The 18,258-nt window shown below is 43.7% G+C and overlaps 1 protein-coding gene across 4 annotated transcripts in view; it reads right to left on the bottom strand.

Moving 5' to 3' along the window:
• Nucleotides 1-18,258, bottom strand: part of ANXA4 (annexin A4) — a 112,358-nt gene that overhangs the window by 66,025 nt on the left and 28,075 nt on the right. For 2 of the 4 annotated variants that reach the window (XM_040345884.1, XM_040345883.1), the window contains exons 2-3: nucleotides 14,811-14,864; nucleotides 4,399-4,498 (exon numbers count right to left, since the gene is read on the bottom strand). In XM_040345884.1, the coding sequence (XP_040201818.1) occupies nucleotides 4,399-4,440 (42 nt within the window). In that variant the 5' untranslated portion in view covers nucleotides 4,441-4,498; nucleotides 14,811-14,864. The remainder of the gene's footprint in view (nucleotides 1-4,398; nucleotides 4,499-14,810; nucleotides 14,865-18,258) is intronic. The other 2 variants (XM_040345881.1, XM_040345882.1) reach the window with 1 other exon arrangement.

Here is an 18,258-nt window from a genome sequence, read left to right on the forward strand (position 1 = left end):
AAAACAGGTACAACTTATTAAGGAGGACTGGCTCATACAAAATTTAAAAAGGTGTATATTCCCCTTAAATAGAACATGCACAAGGTCTCATTAATGCCTGCAATTCTGACCTTGGTTACCCTCTTGCCATTCTATTCAAAGATGTTAAGGGGAAAGGGAGTAGCCGCTCCAAGTGGGAACCCAGATGAGGATCCACCGTTGCAGATAACTCAGGTGCAGGCAATGCACTCAGCAAGGCAGGAACAAAAATTGTCTCTGGACAGCCGCACTCTGAACAAATTGTAGCTTTAATTAAAAGAAGGACAGCACTACAAGTCACAGCAAAATAAAAATAAAACCTGGCTGCTGACGCGTTTCGCACTGGAACTAGTGTTTAGTCATACCTTATTCGAAAATGTTATTTGTCAATTTTAAAGTCAATACTAGTCAGAGTTTACACAGGTCTCTTACTCTAGGGACTCTTTCACTGCCCCATGTGACAGGGGCGGAACCGGAGTCTAGTCTCAGAAGAGGCACTGCCATAAAATACCTGTAGGCCATTTTGTGCAATAGCCAGCAAAGGCTGTGATGGCTCTCCACAGAGATAGAACAGTGGTCTGCCGATGTAAACAAGGCAGACCAGCCTTCTGTTAGAGATGAATGGAGTGATCTTGTGTTCCTGATAACCAGGAACACTGATAACCCCTACCCAGTATAGTATAGTCACAGTGTATATTTTTGTAGCACCGATCACTGTATTAGTATCACTGGTCCCCAAAAAAAGGTGTCAAAAGTAAGTTAGGTCTCCAATCTGTCTGCCATAATGTTGTAGGCCCACAAAAAAAAGCCATTACTAGTAAATAAAAAAAAAAATGTATAAAATAAAAAATGGCGTAAATCTATTTTGCAGACACTATTAGCCGGATTCAGAAAGACTTACGGCAGCGTATCAGTAGATAGGTCGTCGTAAGTCCGAATGCACGCCATCTTTTTTTTTAAAGCGTATTCTGGAAACCAGATACGCTTAAATTTGGCCAAGATACGACCGACGCAAGTCTCCTACGCCGTCGTATCTTATGTGCATATTTACGCTGGCCGCTAGGGGCGTGTACGTGGATTTACGCATTGAATATGTAAATAAGCAAGATACGCCAATTCACGAACGTACGTACGCCCGTCGCAGTAAGCTACGCCGTTTACCTAAGAAATACGCCAGCGTAAAGATAAACCACCAAAAAGATGGCGCAGCCCATGCAAGGTATGGACGACGGAACAGCCATCGTATTTTACTTCGTTTGCATAAGCGTACGTGAATGGGGCTGGGCGTAGGTTACGTTCACGTCGAAAGCATTGAGCCGAAATCGTTACGTAGGGAGTATTTGCAACGTGATTCTGAGCATGGAAATGGAGTACTACGCGCCAAAATTAATAAACTAAAATGTAAGCTGCTACCCAGAAATAATCAAATGATTATGCAGTTATGTGTAGGTGAAGGGTGCGCTGGGTAAATAATAATAATATTAAACAGTGGTTATACACTTGATACAAATACTAGACATCAAAAAGAAACAAAATATTGTGATAGACCAATGTATCCAGAATCACTGGATACTATTAGTAATCTGGTGATAATCAAAAAGTGAGTCCACAAATAAAGGAGTCCAGTGATGACGTAATAGGCTGGAAAAATGGATTCCCATAGGTGATTCTTAATTAAGAGAAGTGTTGTGCTTGCAATCAAAATTGTTATGATCCACCTTCACCGTGACTTCACTGCTGTCAGGACGTATCCCATTCATATACAGGTGATCCTGTTAAAGCTCTAATTGTCCTCCCTTTTGATATCAAAATCGGGGGCAATTCCATCTGGTAAGGAGCCTGCCTATTTATTCACATTGGGTGTTTGACAAAGTCACGGTGAAGGTGGATCATAACAATTTTGATTGCAAGCACAACACTTCTCTTAATTAAGAATCACCTATGGGAATCCATTTTTCCAGCCTATTACGTCATCACTGGACTCCTTTATTTGTGGACTCACTTTTTGATTATCACCAGATTACTAATAGTATCCAGTGATTCTGGATACATTGGTCCATCACAATATTTTGTTTCTTTTTGAAGTCTAGTATTTGTATCAAGTGTATAACCACTGTTTAATACTATTATTATTATTTACCCAGTGATTCTGAGCATGCTCGCTCATGCGCCGTACGAACGGCCCTCATTTACATGGAGTCACGGTTAATTTAAATGTAGCCCGCCCACTACATGACTACTTTGAATTAAGCAGGGTTACGCCGGCCCATTTGCGCTACGCAGACGCAACTTAAGGAGCAAGTGCTTTGTGAATACTGTACTTGCCTCACTATGTTACGTCGGCGTAGTGCAAATGGGATGCGTTACGCCGGCCAAAAGATACGCCATTGTATCTGAATCTGGCTATATAACTTTTGTGCAAACCAATCAATACACGTTTATTTTAACCAAAAATATGTAGAAGAATACGAATTTGGCCTAAATCAGGGGTGGCCAACCAGTGGCCATATTTGGCCTGTGGAGCCCTCTGATGTGGCCCACGATCTCCTGCTCTGGAATGGCCCAGATCGCAGGTTGCGAATATACATCCTCCATGGTATCCCAACTAGAAATAGGAAGTCCGGTCTGAGGGGGCACAAGCAAATTATGTGTGAGGATCCTTGATACAGACACGCTGAAAATGCCACTTGCAACAGTAAATTGAGCGAGAACCAGAGTTAGAGGTAAAGGTGACACAGTCGCCAGCAAGGGACAATCTCTCCTGTTATCAGAGGCCAGGTTCTGTGGAGACTGAAGTATCAGAGCAGCCTTTTTCACTAGCCTGGACGGTGAAGAAGTGGGGAAAGCTTCAGCAGAGTCAAACTAGGGACCCAACGGTGGGTGACACTTGGAAGCCACAGCCGGTTAGTTGTGGAGGAGCTCAAGAGATCCAGTAACGCCTGGGATCTGAAGAGACGAGTGAGAGACTGGGAGCTCTGTGAGAGGACCTACAACGGAATACTGTAAGTTGTGATCTGCATTGAAGTTACAAGTTCAGTTGCTATAGGAGACAGCAGTCTACAGATACAGTTTGCTGCATTTCAGCTTGAACTGTATAGCTGTTCTTCTGTTCCTATTTAGGTCACAAAGTCTGCCAAGAGACAATAAAATTTCAGTGCACATTCATATACCAGTGCCGTTTACCCCGTGGAGCATTCAGTAGGGTGACCAGACATCCCCGGTTTCTGGGGACAGTCCCCGGGTTGAGGACACTGTCCCCTGAACAAGTCTGTCCCCGGATTGGATTTGAATGGGGCTGGGGCAATTTCAAAGACAGTAAGTGCAGAATTAAAAAAAAAAAAAAATACACACCCCTGCTCCACTGCACCTACTAGCTTAGGGGGGTGTATTTTTTCCATTATCTGTGCCCCATTCTGATGATCATGTGCTGGACGGACCGGAGGGAATATTTTTTCAGTTTCAGGCGCATTCCCATTCAACTCCGCTGGCATGTTCTTCTGCCTTGGCTCAAGTCCCAGCCAGCCGCCTGCTTATCTCCTTGCCTTCCCTGGTGGAGTAATCTTCCTCTGCTCCCTACCCAGTAGTAGCCGGGAGATTAAGACTTGATAGGCTGTGAGGCGAGCGGCGGCGACGGGCAGAGAGTTGCTGATTGCCATCTTTACTAATAAAAAACAAAAAATATGTCCCCGGATTTCATTTTAAACATCTGGTCACCTTAGCATTCAGGTCTAACAGGACCTCCATCGGGGAATGATCCGATAGAGCTCTCTGGAGATATCCAACACTGGATACGAGCGGAAGACATTCAACTGGGGATAATAGAAAAAAAAAAGCTAGTTTACCATCCTTCAGATACAGTCCAGGAGGGCTGGACTGTGTAGAAAACACCTCAGCATAAGCAAGAGTGAACAATGCAAAAAGGAATTGTGCTCCACTGTTGGTTTCAATGGAAGAAACTGCGCTCCACCAGTGGGTGTCAGTGGGAATAATTATGCCCCACTTTTTTGGTCAGTGGAAGGAATGGTGCTTCATTGTTGGTGTTAGCAGGAGGAATAGTGCCTCATAACAGTGGGAGGAATCGTCCCCCAAGCCACAAGCAAAGAGCCTCATTTGGTCCTCAGGCTGCAGTTTGGAGAGCACTGCTTTGGAGGAACCCTAGGATTCCACAGTACATTGGTTGAGATTGACTGTATTAAAGTTATCCTTTGTTACGCATGGACAAACTACAAGATTGCTTCAGTGGATATAGAGCTCAGTGTAGGAATATGCACTTTATGCTGACTTTAAAATGAAGGAACTGCAAATATCGGCACATCAATAGTTATGGCTAGCTGGAGAAACGCAGGTTTTCTCCCGGAAGGATACATATGTTTACATTACCTTCAGCAGTTTTCCTCTGAGACTGACAGCTAAAATTTGCATGGGTCTACATGAAATCCCATATGTACTCGGCTGTAAGATCCCTCCAGCATTGTGGTGTCTGAGGAGATTTACAAGGATTACATCAGGGCTAGGAAGCCTTTTACATATCTCTGGAGGCATCAATTACCACATTCAAGTCTTGTTGTATGATAAGACAGGCTGTTACATAGCAACAAATCTTAAAGCATCAAACTTGATTCAAAATAAAACATGATCTTATACAAAACATAACTCAAATGTGGCAATCCTAGTTTATGATACAATGCCATCATTTCTCTGTTCAACAATGACCCCCAGCCTGTTGATCAACAAAGATGTTGCTCACAGCAACCTCTCAACAGATGCTAAATACACATCTGTCTAAACGTCCGACAAATTCTAAACGTGTGATATACTAATAGAATATGTTATGTAGAGCTACCCTACAAGGAGCCACTGAGTTTTTGGGTCCCCCTAGTCTGCACAGCCAAGCAACATGCATTTTCTAAACTTGCATCCACTCCAGTCACTAGCCCGTCCATGGGCTTGTTTTTGTGGATTTAGAGTAAACAACTTGGACAGGGTGTATGGAATGCCTGACTTGACACAAAACATCCCATTTCTTTACAAAAATACACAAAGATAGATCATGGACCCTCTACCCCCTCTAGAGTGGCTTATGTCTCTTAAAAAAATATCAACAACACATCTAAATTAGATTGACCTTTTCAGACCCTAGCTAGAAAGTACCAGCCCACTGGCTGCCTTGAAGAGTATCCCTGAGCATGGCATCCAGAACAGACTTGAAGCACTGTCCCAGGGAGAACTTGTTGGGTATAGCACCTAGCAGCCCTCTCTCCCTTGTAGGGTGTAGAGTTACTCACACTGTCCTTGTCCAGCAGCTGTTAGTGAAACTTTTTTGCCCACTTTTCGCTGGGCTAGTTTCATTCCTGGCTAACAAGCTGTCCTTTCCCGGTTGGTGGAAATCCCTCCATCAGCCTCCTTCCATCTTTCAGCCTCCTGCCTGGAGGAACACAAACCCCCCCCCCCCCTTCTCCAAGGCCCCCTCCCAGGCAACACTTCAACACTCCATCTTCCACTTGATTCCCCTTGCTGGCCAGACTCCACAATATTTATGGGCTGGTTCTGCCACCCTGCCAGGCCTCCTGGAGATTGGCTAGCTTCCCATAAATATTCAGATTCCTGTCACTATACCCCTGCCCACTGACCTGAATCTGAGCCCTGACCCAATTAACCACTTACCCCCCGGACCATATTGCTGCCCAAAGACCAGAGTACTTTTTGCGATTCGGGACTGCGTTGCTTTAACAGACAATTGCGCGGTCGTGCGACGTGGCTCCCAAACAAAATTGGCGTCCTTTTTTCCCCACAAATAGAGCTTTCTTTTGGTGGTATTTGATCACCTCTGCGGTTTTTAATTTTTGCGCTATAAACAAAAATAGAGCGACAATTTTGAAAAAAAATGAATATTTTTTACATTTTGCTATAATAAATATCCCCCAAAAATATATAAAAAAACATTTTTTTTCCTCAGTTTAGGCCTATACGTTTTCTTCTACATATTTTTCGTAAAAAAAAAAAAAAAAAAAAAAAAAAAACGCAATAAGCGTTTGATTGGTTTGCGCAAAAGTTATAGCGTTTACAAAATAGGGGGTATTTTTATGTCATTTTTATTATATTTTTTTTACTAGTAATGGCGGCGATCAGCGATTTTTTTTTCCGGTACTGCGACATTATGGCGGACACTTCGGACACTTTTGACACATTTTTGGGACCATTGGCATTTTTATAGCGATCAGTGCTATAAAAATGCATTGGATTACTATAAAAATGCCACTGGCAGTGAAGGGGTTAACACTAGGGGGCGGGGAAGGGGTTAAGTATGCCTGGGTGTGTTCTTACTGTGGGGGGGGGGTGGCCTCACTAGGGGAAACACTGATCCTCGGTTCATACATTGTATGAACCGAAGATCAGCATTTCCCCTGCTGACAGGACCGGGAGCTGTGTGTTTACACACACAGCTCCCGGTCCCCGCTCTGTACCGAGCGATCGCGTGTGCCCGGCGGCGATCGCGCCCGCCGGGCACACGCACAGGAGTCGGGGGCGCGCGGGCGGCGCGCCCCTAGTGGCGGCTGGGAGAGAGGACGTCATATTACGTGCTCTCGCCCAGCCGAGCCACCTTGTGGACGTATAACGACGGTGCGCCGTCGGCAAGTGGTTAACAGATTCATACAACTACCATGAGTCAAGTGAATTTTCCTACACCTATTCCATCACTAGAGGGTGCTACAAATATATAAGCAAAAGATTGGTTACTAATACACCAAACTGTAAAAGAAGAGAAGGGGGTCTTTAGGTGTGAACAGAAACAGTGATGTTCATCTGTAGAGTTGTATCCAACTCTTGACACTTCTAAAGACCAGCTTTCTAGGCAGCATGTCTAATACACTGGAAAACCTTTTCTATTGGACGGTTTTGCCTTTTCTTTTTATGAGGCATGTCACCAGGTCTTTCCTAAATCCTAACAAACTGCTTGGCTTGGGATTGGTATGCAAAATGTGATAACTCCTGTGCATTGCCAATCTGTATACACACACACACACACACACACACACACTCACTGTCAGGGCTGGGCTCAGCTATTCCTTCTCTGAGCTGGGTGCTCAGCTGTCAGCCAATTACCAGCTCCTATCTCTCCACAGTGACTCACCTGATGATCCTGCTGGTCAGTCCTGCCTACTTAAGCCATCCAGCCCAGATAATCTCTGCCTTCGCCTTGGTCAACATCCCAGAGACTATCGCCTGCGTTCCTGTTAAAGACATTACTTCTGGCTCCTGATCCTGCTTGCTGTTCTACTACGTTTATATCTGGTTCCCTGACATTTGGCTTGGCTGGCTATCCAATCCGGTTCCAGAACTCTGGCTATGTTTTTACTACATTTACTCGGTTTATCTTTTTTATTATTATTTTTATTAATAAAGTGTGATTTAACTGTACTTCTGTCTCGGTCTGATTCATGGTTTCTGACACACACACAGGCCAGTTTAGACAGGAGCCAATTAACCTAATCAACTTGTCTTTGGATCGTGGGGGGAAACCCACATGAACAAAGGAAGAACATGCAAACTCCATGCAGACTAGGTGTTCTATCAGATACGGATACATGGAACACTGCAGTAGAGATCTAAAAGTGAGCCACTTAACCACCAGCATGCGACTGTTCAATTAGTTTACAGCGAGTGGTTGACAGTCTATTGAGGCACATGCCCATTACCTACCAACAGCATATACATGGCAAAGAGGAGGATTTGCTCTCATCTTCTAGCATCTAAGGGCCTCACCAGTGGCAGATTGCGTCCCTTTAAAATACTTCAACTATTAACTAACACAGTGGTATTCACTCCACGCCACTCCACTGTCACAGCTTGTTTCACTTCCCCACTATGTTAAAGGAGTTGTAAATAAAAAAAAAATGTTATGCTGAAATGACTGTTTACAGGGTATAGAGAGACATAATAGTTAACTAATTCCTTTTAAAAACGATTAAAAATAGATAAAAAAAAACAATCATATAAATGTACCTGTAGTTTCTAGTTTCGTTTTTGCATGTTGTTTCCTGCCTCTCTGCTGTACAGAGCCACAGAGCAGTGATGGTTTTGAAAAGGAAACTGATCCAAAGAGGAGGTGCTGAGGGGTTTTAGACACACAGTAATCACACCTCCTTGAAGTTAGTGACCACAGAGAGAAAGCTCCCAGCACTGTGGTTATCAGGAAACAGACAACCAGGAAGTGTGGAGATCAGAGAAGAATTACAGCAACTTGAGAGCAAAAATTTAACATTGAGGACATGAAAACAGCACTGCATTAAGGTAAAGGAAGCTATTAAAATAAAAAAAATCCTTTACAAACCCTTTAAGAGCATCAGAACTAACTAGAAAATGCATTTCCTGCAGAAAATGTGTGGGAATGCTGAATAGCTGAATTGCAAAGCCATTCACCATAACCACTACACTATCTTTAGGACATACAAGCAGTGTTCCTTCAGTAATTATAAAGCCTATCTTTGATCATTAATCCCCACACCTAATGAGTGAGAAACTATGTGAGAGAACCCTTCAAACAAACCTTAATAAATTCACAACAGTACATGCTATCGAAACAGAGACTTCACCGTTAGAGACACACTGCCTTTGTGAACCTATCGGTATAAAATTTATGTTGATAAACTTAAAAATGTGGGCATGTCAGCAATTGAAAAAATAAGTTTACTGTGCGTTTCGCTGGGAAATCTGAAGAATTTTATATAGGACATTCAATGGAAGAAAGTGTAGAACTCTTGTCATTTGGAAGCTCAACCAAAAGTAAAAGGTGTATCACAAAACTTGCCGGAAACTAGACAAAGATACCTAAGTTTTGATGTATAAATTGTGTAGGACGAGTAGATCTTGTGGGCGTGAGAGCAATTTATAGAGAAGGAACAAAGCTTTTTTAAAGCTCTGTGCTGTAGCTATGACATCATCCACTCTAACCAGCCCCATAGACACTCTGTTTAATCGCTAACATTTCCTGAAATGATCACTAAACTTTTACAGTTTTTGTGAAAAAGCTGTTTAAGATATCAAACTGAAAATATATAGCCGGATAGCTGAATATTTTGTGAACATTTTAAAGTTTGTTTGGCGTCTGTAGGTGAAAGTATGAAGGAGCTGAAACTTTTGGGAGCGGAACAAGATTAAGGATTTGAAGAATGCCCTTATTGACTTCAATGTTAAAAAAAAAAAAAAAAAAAGTGGATTAAAAAAAAAAAAAATGATATTGCTGAAGCATTCCCACTAATTATGTGAGCAGACTGCAGTTCTTCTTTAAAAACAAAGTAAAAAAAAAAAAAAAAACGATGGTAGTGGGATTTGAAACTAGCAGCTCTCTTCATCGGCACCATTTTACTGTTGCCTCAGGTGCCCAAGCCAGGTCAGCCACGCTACCACCTGAGTTACATTGGACCCTATAGTGCTACTTGTTCAGAACACACGTCTAATTCCAGTTACTATAAGCGAATTCCATGGATTTATATCGCTTCCATGCTTTCCTCACATGCCCACCATGAGTGATCCGCCTTCCCGGGCATGCCATTCAAAGTCTCTACAGCTTTTGGCCGCACGCTCTGTATATTCTGGCTTATTAATCCTTTGGCGTCTGTAGGTAAAACTATAAAGGAGCTGAAACTTTTGGGAGTGGAACAAGATTTTGAGGATTTGAAAAACGTGTTAAAAAGCTTAATGTTTTAAAAAGTATAAATAGTAGGAAAAAAGTTGAAGTCCCATCATTAGCTGAAAAGGCTGAAGATTTTAAAAGTTGAATGGTCTCAATAGCTGAAAGTATGCAGAAGTTACGCAGAGCCAAAAAAACATACGGAATAATAAAATTAAAATGAATAAGAATAAAAAACGAACAACAATACTGGGAATGATATTGAGGATTCCCACTAATTAAATGAGAAGGGTACAATAGCGCATGTACATCAGTGTGCTCATTGCTGCTTAACCTAAAGTCTTCAATAATGCTCCTCTCCTCACCCTATAGGATTTCAAAATATTACTCCTTTTGTTTCCCTTAAGCATTTTTCTCCAATAGATATTCTCCCTTGTCCCATCTGCATTTACTTTTCCTGTGCAGAGTAGTGACACAAATTAGCCACATATTGCAGTACACCTTCACATGCTAAAGCAAACAAAAGGAAGAATCAAATATTGTTGCACAATGATCAACACATAAAGCCACCTTTACAAGCAGGCTAGTAAGCTTTACACATAATGAAAAGTATGAAATACTGGTTTTGGTTGGTATGCTGTGCACCAAGGACCTGTTTAAATGCCACACCAACCTTAAAAAAAACAAAAAACAGGGAAGAAGGAACTATAAAACTATGGCATTCTATGCATGAAGATAAAAAAACCTGTGTGCAGCAGCCTGACTAGCATACCATCTCATTATGCATTACTTACCTTAGATCAAAGCCCCCCAAAGCCATCCTCGTCTCCCCCTCCGGCCGTAGACATCTCTCCGGAAGGTTACTTATGGGTATCGCTGCTCCGATTGGCCGGAGCAGCGATGACATCACTTCGCGCAGGAGCCGTCAAACCTGGCATTATCCATTGATAAAACCGGCATTCTCAGTGTGCCTGCTCCATTGTTTACGGCGTGCATTCTTTGTGGCAAATATCTCCTAAACCGTGTAGGTTTAGGAGATATGGCAAACACCTACAGGTAAGCCTTAACATGTCAGAGTGGGTTTACAACCACTTTAAAGTCATTGTAAACGATCACCTTGTAAAACACTCCATGCAGTATAAAGCTGAATTTAAAAAGGCAAAACAATCTGTGTATATTTTAAATGTCCTTATTTCTTCTGAGAAATCCTCACTTCCTGTTCTTCTGTCTGTAACTCACCACTGTAATGCAAGGCTTTCTCTCTGGTGTGGAGAAAGCCTCTTGAGGGGGGATGGGGGCGAGCAGGAGGGTCAGGACACTCTACTTTGCAGATAGAGAAAGGAGCTGTGTGTTAGTGGGCGTCCTGACCCTCCTGCTCGCCCCCTCTCTCCTCAAGAGGCTTTCTCCACACCAGGGAGAAAGCCTTGCATTACTGCGTGTAGTTACAGACAGAAGAACAGGAAGTGAGTATTTCTCAGAAGAAATAAAGACATTTAAAAGCAAAATGGAAGGATGAGGTAAGTGAAGGAGGACTGCACTAAGGTAAAGGAAGCTATTTAGGGAAAAAAATCCTTTACAACCCCTTCAATCTTAGTGTGGTCAGTTTTAAAAGTAAAGCAGATGGACTGACAGGAACACCAGGGATTTCACACAAAGGGAGCAAAACAAAGTGGGGATACTTTAACACAAGTACATGGTACATCAGGTACATATCAGGAATATATAATGGTGGGTTTACATATTTTTAAAGCATCAATGACTAGCAAAACACATGCAGATAAGAAAGCGAGGGTGAAGTCAGAGTTGCCAATCCGCTTACTTATTCCAGATCATGGCTTTAGAAAGTACTGAAGCCACTGGATTAGCTTGACATCATTGATGGATTCACATGGATTCACATGGATTAGCATTTTCAGAAGGTGATGTCAGCAAAAGCAGGCCAGATTTTTTCAATATAGGTTTTCTTTTAAGTGTGAAAAGAATTTTTTTTTATAGCAAAAAGCAAGAGACACCGCTCCACATTTCCCTGCACAGAGAGAGACACCGCTCCACATTTCCCTGCACAGAGAGAGACACCGCTCCACATTTCCCTGCACAGAGAGAGACACCGCTCCACATTTCCCTGCACAGAGAGAGACACCGCTCCACATTTCCCTGCACAGAGAGAGACACCGCTCCACATTTCCCTGCACAGAGAGAGACACCGCTCCACATTTCCCTGCACAGAGAGAGTCATTGATGCTAAAGGACAGGCTCTCCTATTGGATGTCTAGCAGGAGGAAAAGCATGGAGGAAGCATAGAGAACACAGGAGCCGCTGCCTGACCCACTGCCCATCCCACAGCTTACCACCGTCACCCGCTACCTGACCCGCCACCAAGATGGGGTAAGAGTCGGTCAGACAGCGAGCCGGCGTGGTGTGGTGCTGGTTAAATGCCGATGGGGGGGTAACATTGGCTGCAATTGATGGGCCACAGTGAGGCTGCAATTGATGGGCCACAGTGATGGGTTTTTTATTCAGTATTATTTCATTTGCCGCGCCCCCCCTGCCCCACCCAAATAAACTTTGAGCACCAGCCACCACTGATAGAGAGAGATCCAAATTGTCCGCACAGAGAGACCACTCCTCAAGAAAATTGCTTGATTCCTTTATCAACATAGTAAAGCCTTGTACACACCACGAAGGATGAGCTCCGGCGTGTTCGCAAAGCCCTTGTGCAAGGGCCGCCAGAAAGTCGGCGCTGCGCTAATCACAGGCAGTGAGACATTTCCCGATCTCTGCAGCCGCACTTCGGGAAATGTCTTCCTGCCTGTGATTAACGCAGTGCAGTACCGAATTCCTAGTGGGCTCTGCACGTGGGCTTTGCGTACATGACGAAGCTCATCCTTACACACTACTAGTTTTTTTTTTTTCTCTCTCAATTCAGCAAGTTGAACAAAAAAAACTGACAGCTCTGGTTGGAGCCGCTGAGCATGCCCAAAAGTGACCCGAGCATGGATCAGCGGAGTGGCAGTGCCTGCTGCAAGTGTGTACAAGCCTTTGGGCGCACACTGGTGTGCTGCGGTTTGGCCACTGTGCTTATGTACACAGTTTTCCTTAGCTGCAGTCGCATAGGGTTCTTTTAGGTTGTGCGTTTTTGCTGCAGTTTTTTATTAAAGCGCACCAAAGATGCAGCCGTTTTTGTGCACTTTCAGAAAATGTAGCAAAAATGTGCAAACTAATAGAAGTCTATGGGACTGGGGGGGGGCAACATGCAGATCACCAACACCGCAGCCAACCTGTAGCAGACTGGCGTGAGCCCAAATTATAGCACACAGGACCAGGTATTGCACAAGGCTGCTGAAAGAAACCTTATCTGCAGAGAGAGGGGGAGAGGAATTTGGGAGAGAGGGGGGAGGCCGGTCACAGCTCACTCACGTGGAAGGAAGCAGGCAAAAGACTCACTAGCTCGGTATTAGCTTCCAGAAGGTCCCATACAGAACAGTGACAGTGAGCACCGTCGGATCTCAGTTTAAACGTTCCCGCCCACACGTCCTATTCACAGATGGATCACAAAGGCTGGCTCAAGTGTGGGCGGGCACAGTGAGAGAGGGGGCTGGAGGAGGCAGAGCGCACCCACCCCCTTCCATTCAGCTGTTCTCTGCACACAGGGTCACAGACTGTCAGCTCAGAAGCAGCCGGGAAAAGCACTGTAACAGGACAGATTGGACGGCCGTGTAAGACGAGTCTCTATCTCTCTCTCTCTCTCTCTCTCTCTCTCTCGACGGCGTGATCGGGTGATGAGAAAGAGATTTGGCAGCTGCAGGCACCGCAAGGCAGTTTTTAAAAAAAATTATAAAAAAATAAAAAAAGCCAATGTGACATGATCGTCTCGGGGGGGGGGCAATTTTCCTATTGCCCCCCCCCCCCTGGATCCGCAGTTGCTAGCATCGTGGATATCCAAATCACTGTATTTGTAAACTTACGCATTTCAGGAGACAAGCCCCCTTTCTCAGAGCTCCGAGAAAGAGGGCTGGTCTGAAGTGCATCAGCTTTCCAACTACAGTGATCTGTATATCCACAATGCTGGAGTTGTGAGTTGATATGCTTTGATCGTTTGTATGTTTTTGGCTTTTTAACAAATTAAAAATGGTGTTGAGGTAATACACTAGGTGTTTGTGCCCACCTTTGTTTATTTTCAGTGCTTTAGAGATTCCCTGCACCTGCATTGTACCATTGGATGCGAGAGGGAGCAAGCACTGAGGCTTGATTGTGCTTGGAGAATTACCTTTTAAGTGTATATAAACCCTATCAAAGAACTTGTCACAGGGTTTTTAAAGGGCTAAAACAGAGGCCAATGACATTTTAAGTTAACCAGTATCCACCTGAATAAAAAGGGAGCGGGAGGGAGTCTGACTTATGCCAGCCATAGATGGTGCGATTTTCTTTCCTGCAACCATGCTTGCAGGAAAGAAAATGGCTTGACTTTTATCAATACAGTCAGTGCAGATGGGTGAATCCCTCCCACGGAGATATTGTGTTCTCCCGATGGGGAGGCAGAGGGAGCCATCCTGGCTGGAAGAACACGCAGTGATTATTGCTAGCCACTGGCAATAATCACATGAAAAATCTGACAGGTTGGTTAAACCCAAGTTGATTTAGCCATCAGATTGCCCATACATGCAGTGCCAATCCTGACCTCCCTGGGGTCCTAAACAAAATGACATGACACATTAAAGTTGAGAAGCGGGGGGGGAGACAATGACATGTCTCATTAAAGATTAAAGTTGAGAGGCGGGAGGGGGTGTTATGCTGTCGGAACATCTAACATTAAAGTGAGAAGCAGGGGGGGGGGGGGGGGTGTGCTGACTTCTTAGCTCTTCTCCAATGCAACTTCTCCCTAGTAATTTGGGGGGTCCTCCTCAGCTTTGTAGGGCCCTAAGCGGCTTGCATAGTGAGCCTATAGGGTGGATCGGCCCTGCATACATGGTTTGAATCTCTGCCGGTCCCTTCTGAACCGCCCGAGATTCGGACCATCTATTGCCGACTTTAGGGAGCTTGAAAGGGTGACTTACTGGCTAGAAAACAAAGCAAGCCATTATCCATTTACAACCTCTGAGATAAGGATAATGGATATAAGGATAATAAGGATAATGATTTGTTAACATGCATAAATACTTACTGCTGCCATGATATCTTCTTAATGGCACTTTGCGGATTATCAGACAGATGGTAGCTGCAATACAAAAAAAAAAACACAGGTAAGAGGGTTTTCAACGAAGCAATATATACATTTTAAGTAATATCCCATTAGTTTTACACGTAATGAGTAAACATCCGGAAAATATCCTCTGTGTCTTGGGCCCCTTTCACACCTGCGGACCGTATGTCCGCTTTTTCATGTATCCGTTTACGGATGAAAAAGGGACATAAATTAATCCCTATGAGATAGCGGGTGTCAGTGGATGAACAGCCGCTGACACCCAATCTCATCAGTGTCCGCAATCCTCCGATTCTGCAGATGGAGGAAAATCCAATTTTTCCATCCCTCTGCAGAGTGGATCGGGTGAATACGGACAGACGGTCCGTGTTCATTCGATGCCCCATAGGGGAGAGCGGATATCTGACAGGGTGGTCCCTGCACAGAGTATATTTTTAATGCTGAAGTGCAGCACACAAGTTATTAATTAACAACGTAGCTACATGAGAACTCTATTTTTTACTTCTTTGTTAAACATAGAATGTGTGGATGTGGATAATACCCTAATAATACCCTTTCACCCTTTTGGGTATTATCCACCTCTGTATGTTTTGACTTACCTGTCAGCATTCGGGTGTAAATTTCTGCATATTGGTGAACTTATTTTGTATGTCAATCCCTTTGTTTTTAATTACTTTTTCTAATTTGTATATTGTGATCATCATGACTCATATTAAATAAATATTTAATACTTTTTGCCAATTCCATTTTATTGTTGCAATCCGCATTATCCCAGGGGCTTTTTCTTCCTATACATTTTCAGATTTTGCCGGGATGTGATTCTTTGGAATTGTATAACAACTGGGTTAGCTTCATTTTTCTTTTTCAAATATATTCTTTGAAAATAGCTCAAGCTCTGTCAGATTGGATGGAGAGCGTCTGAACAGCAATTTTCAAGTACTTGCAACAGATTCACAATTGGATTTAGGTCTGGACTTTGACTGGGCCATAACAACACATGAATATGCTTTGATCTAAACCATTCCATTGTAGCTCTGGTTGTATGTTATCACATAAAAGCCCAAAAAAAATTTTTCTTACGTTTATGGTTGTAACATGACAAAACGTGGAAAATGTCAAGGGGTACGAATACTTTTTCAAAGGCACTGTACATATACACACACACACAAATATTGGCAAAAGTACAGGGACTTCAATGGCATCCCAGTTTTAGTCCATAGGGTTCAGTATTAAAGCGGATGTTCCCTGAAAAAAAATGTTTTTAATATTTATATATATATATATATAATTTATTAAAAGCCAGCAGCTACAAATACTGCAGCTGCTGACTTTTAATATCAGCACACTTACCTGTCCTGGATTCCAGCGCCATCCGCAGCAGAGGACGAGCGAACGCTCGTCACTCTGCTGCTCCCCCCGCCATCCTCGGTGAGGGAACCAGGAAGTGAAGCGCTCCGACGTCCTGCCCGCAGTCTACTCGCAGACTGTGTGGCCGGAAGTGGGTGCAAATACCTGTCTTTAGACAGGAATCTGCAGCCCCCTCCTCCCTGAAAGGTGTCAAATGTGACACCAGAGGGGGGGAGGGTTCCGATCAGCGGGAGTGGAGGTGGAGGGTGGAGCTCCGCTTTAAGTTGGCCCATCCATTACAGATATAACACAAGGTTTAGGAGTGCATCTATGGGAATGTTTGACCATTCTTCCAGGTCAGGTACTGATGTGGACAAGAAGATTTTACTTGCAGTCTCCACTCCATTCATCCCAATGTTTTTCTATTGGGTTGAGATCAGGCCAGTCAGGTTCCTCCACCCCAAACTCACTTATCCATGTCTTAATGAACCTTGCTTTGTGCATTGGTGTGCAGTGATGTTGGAATAGGAAGGGGGGGAACAAATTTGGGAGCATGAAATTGTTCACAATATCTTGGTACGCTGGAACAAAAGGGCCCAGCCCAACCCCTGAAAAACAATCCCACACTATAATCCACCAAAAGGATTTGGACCAGTGCACAAAGCAAGGTCCATAAAGACATGGATGAGCGAGTTTGGGGTGGAGGAACTTGACTGGCCTGCACAGAGTCCTGACCTTGACACAATAGAAAACATTTGGAATGAATTAGAATGGAGACCGCGAGCCAGGCTCTCTCGTCCACATCAGTGCCGGACCTCACAAATGCGCTTCTGGAGAAATGGTCAAACATTCCCATAGACACACTCCTAAACCTTGTGGACAGCCTTCCCAGAAGAGTTGAAGTGGTTATAGCTTTTTTTTTCCTTTGTTGCTATATATTTTTTTCCCATAAAAGTGGAATTTCCCTTTAAAATGGAGTTCCACCCAAAAATGGGAAGGTGACCATCCTGACATACCACATTTGGCATGTCATTTTTTTTTGGGGGGGGGGGGCGCAAACCCTCTTTTTAGAGGGTTGCAGCTCCCACTTCCTCCCTGGGCACCGTAAGTGCACCTCTCCTCCCTCCCTCTCAGGAATCATCTGAGACACGTCACAGGGCGCCCACAGTGACAAGGTCGCTGCCGCAGAGAGGAGGGGGAGACGAGCGGGGCTTTGTTCCCCCGCATCACTGGACCCTGGGACAGGCAAGTGTCCGATTATTAAAAGTCAGGAGCTGCAGTATTTGTAGCTGCTGACTTATACATTTTTTTTTTTTTAGTAGGAACTCCCCTTTAAGCATTATACTTACAAGTATCTACACAGAGTAAAGGCGATCATTAGAACAGGAGTATAACAGAAGCACAGCAGACTCTGTCTTCAGAGATAAAATGATTTCAATTACAAGTTACAAAACTGACATTTCTGTCACTGATATGTTTTAAAATGGGACCATTTACCCATATGTCCAGCCCATTTGCCTGACAAATAATCCATAATAATCCTTTCTTCCATGTTCCTGATTTGTTTAGGAATCACAATCCCCTACACAGACACTATGTACTGTGAGAACAACACACATCCTGGCACACCCTACCAGCAATGCAAATAACCGTCTGTATATTTACAACTAGAAAGCCGCTACTCCTCTGTTCTCTGGACATGGCTCTCCTTCCACTACATTTAACTCAGCTTTTGTTTGTTATGTATGCGCTTGGTACTTTAGAAACCTACAATATAACATTTTACCTTAAAATGGTTAATGATTTGCTAAAATGACTTGGGAATGTGTTTCTGCGTACTTTGGCCTCTTCATCCCTTGGCCCTTAATACCACAAATCTGGCGTAAATACATATAGGGAACAGAGGGGGCAAAAAAGCTCCTAGACTGGTGCCATAAGCCATGACTGCCTCCCCCTCTTACGTAAAATGACAAACAATTTCCTTATTCTCTAAAATGTATCTACCGTATTTATCGGCGTATAACACGCACAGGCGTATAACACACACCCTAACTTTTAAGCC

Source organism: Rana temporaria, chromosome 3 (assembly GCF_905171775.1).
Source record: "Rana temporaria chromosome 3, aRanTem1.1, whole genome shotgun sequence".
NCBI lineage: Eukaryota > Metazoa > Chordata > Amphibia > Anura > Ranidae > Rana > Rana temporaria.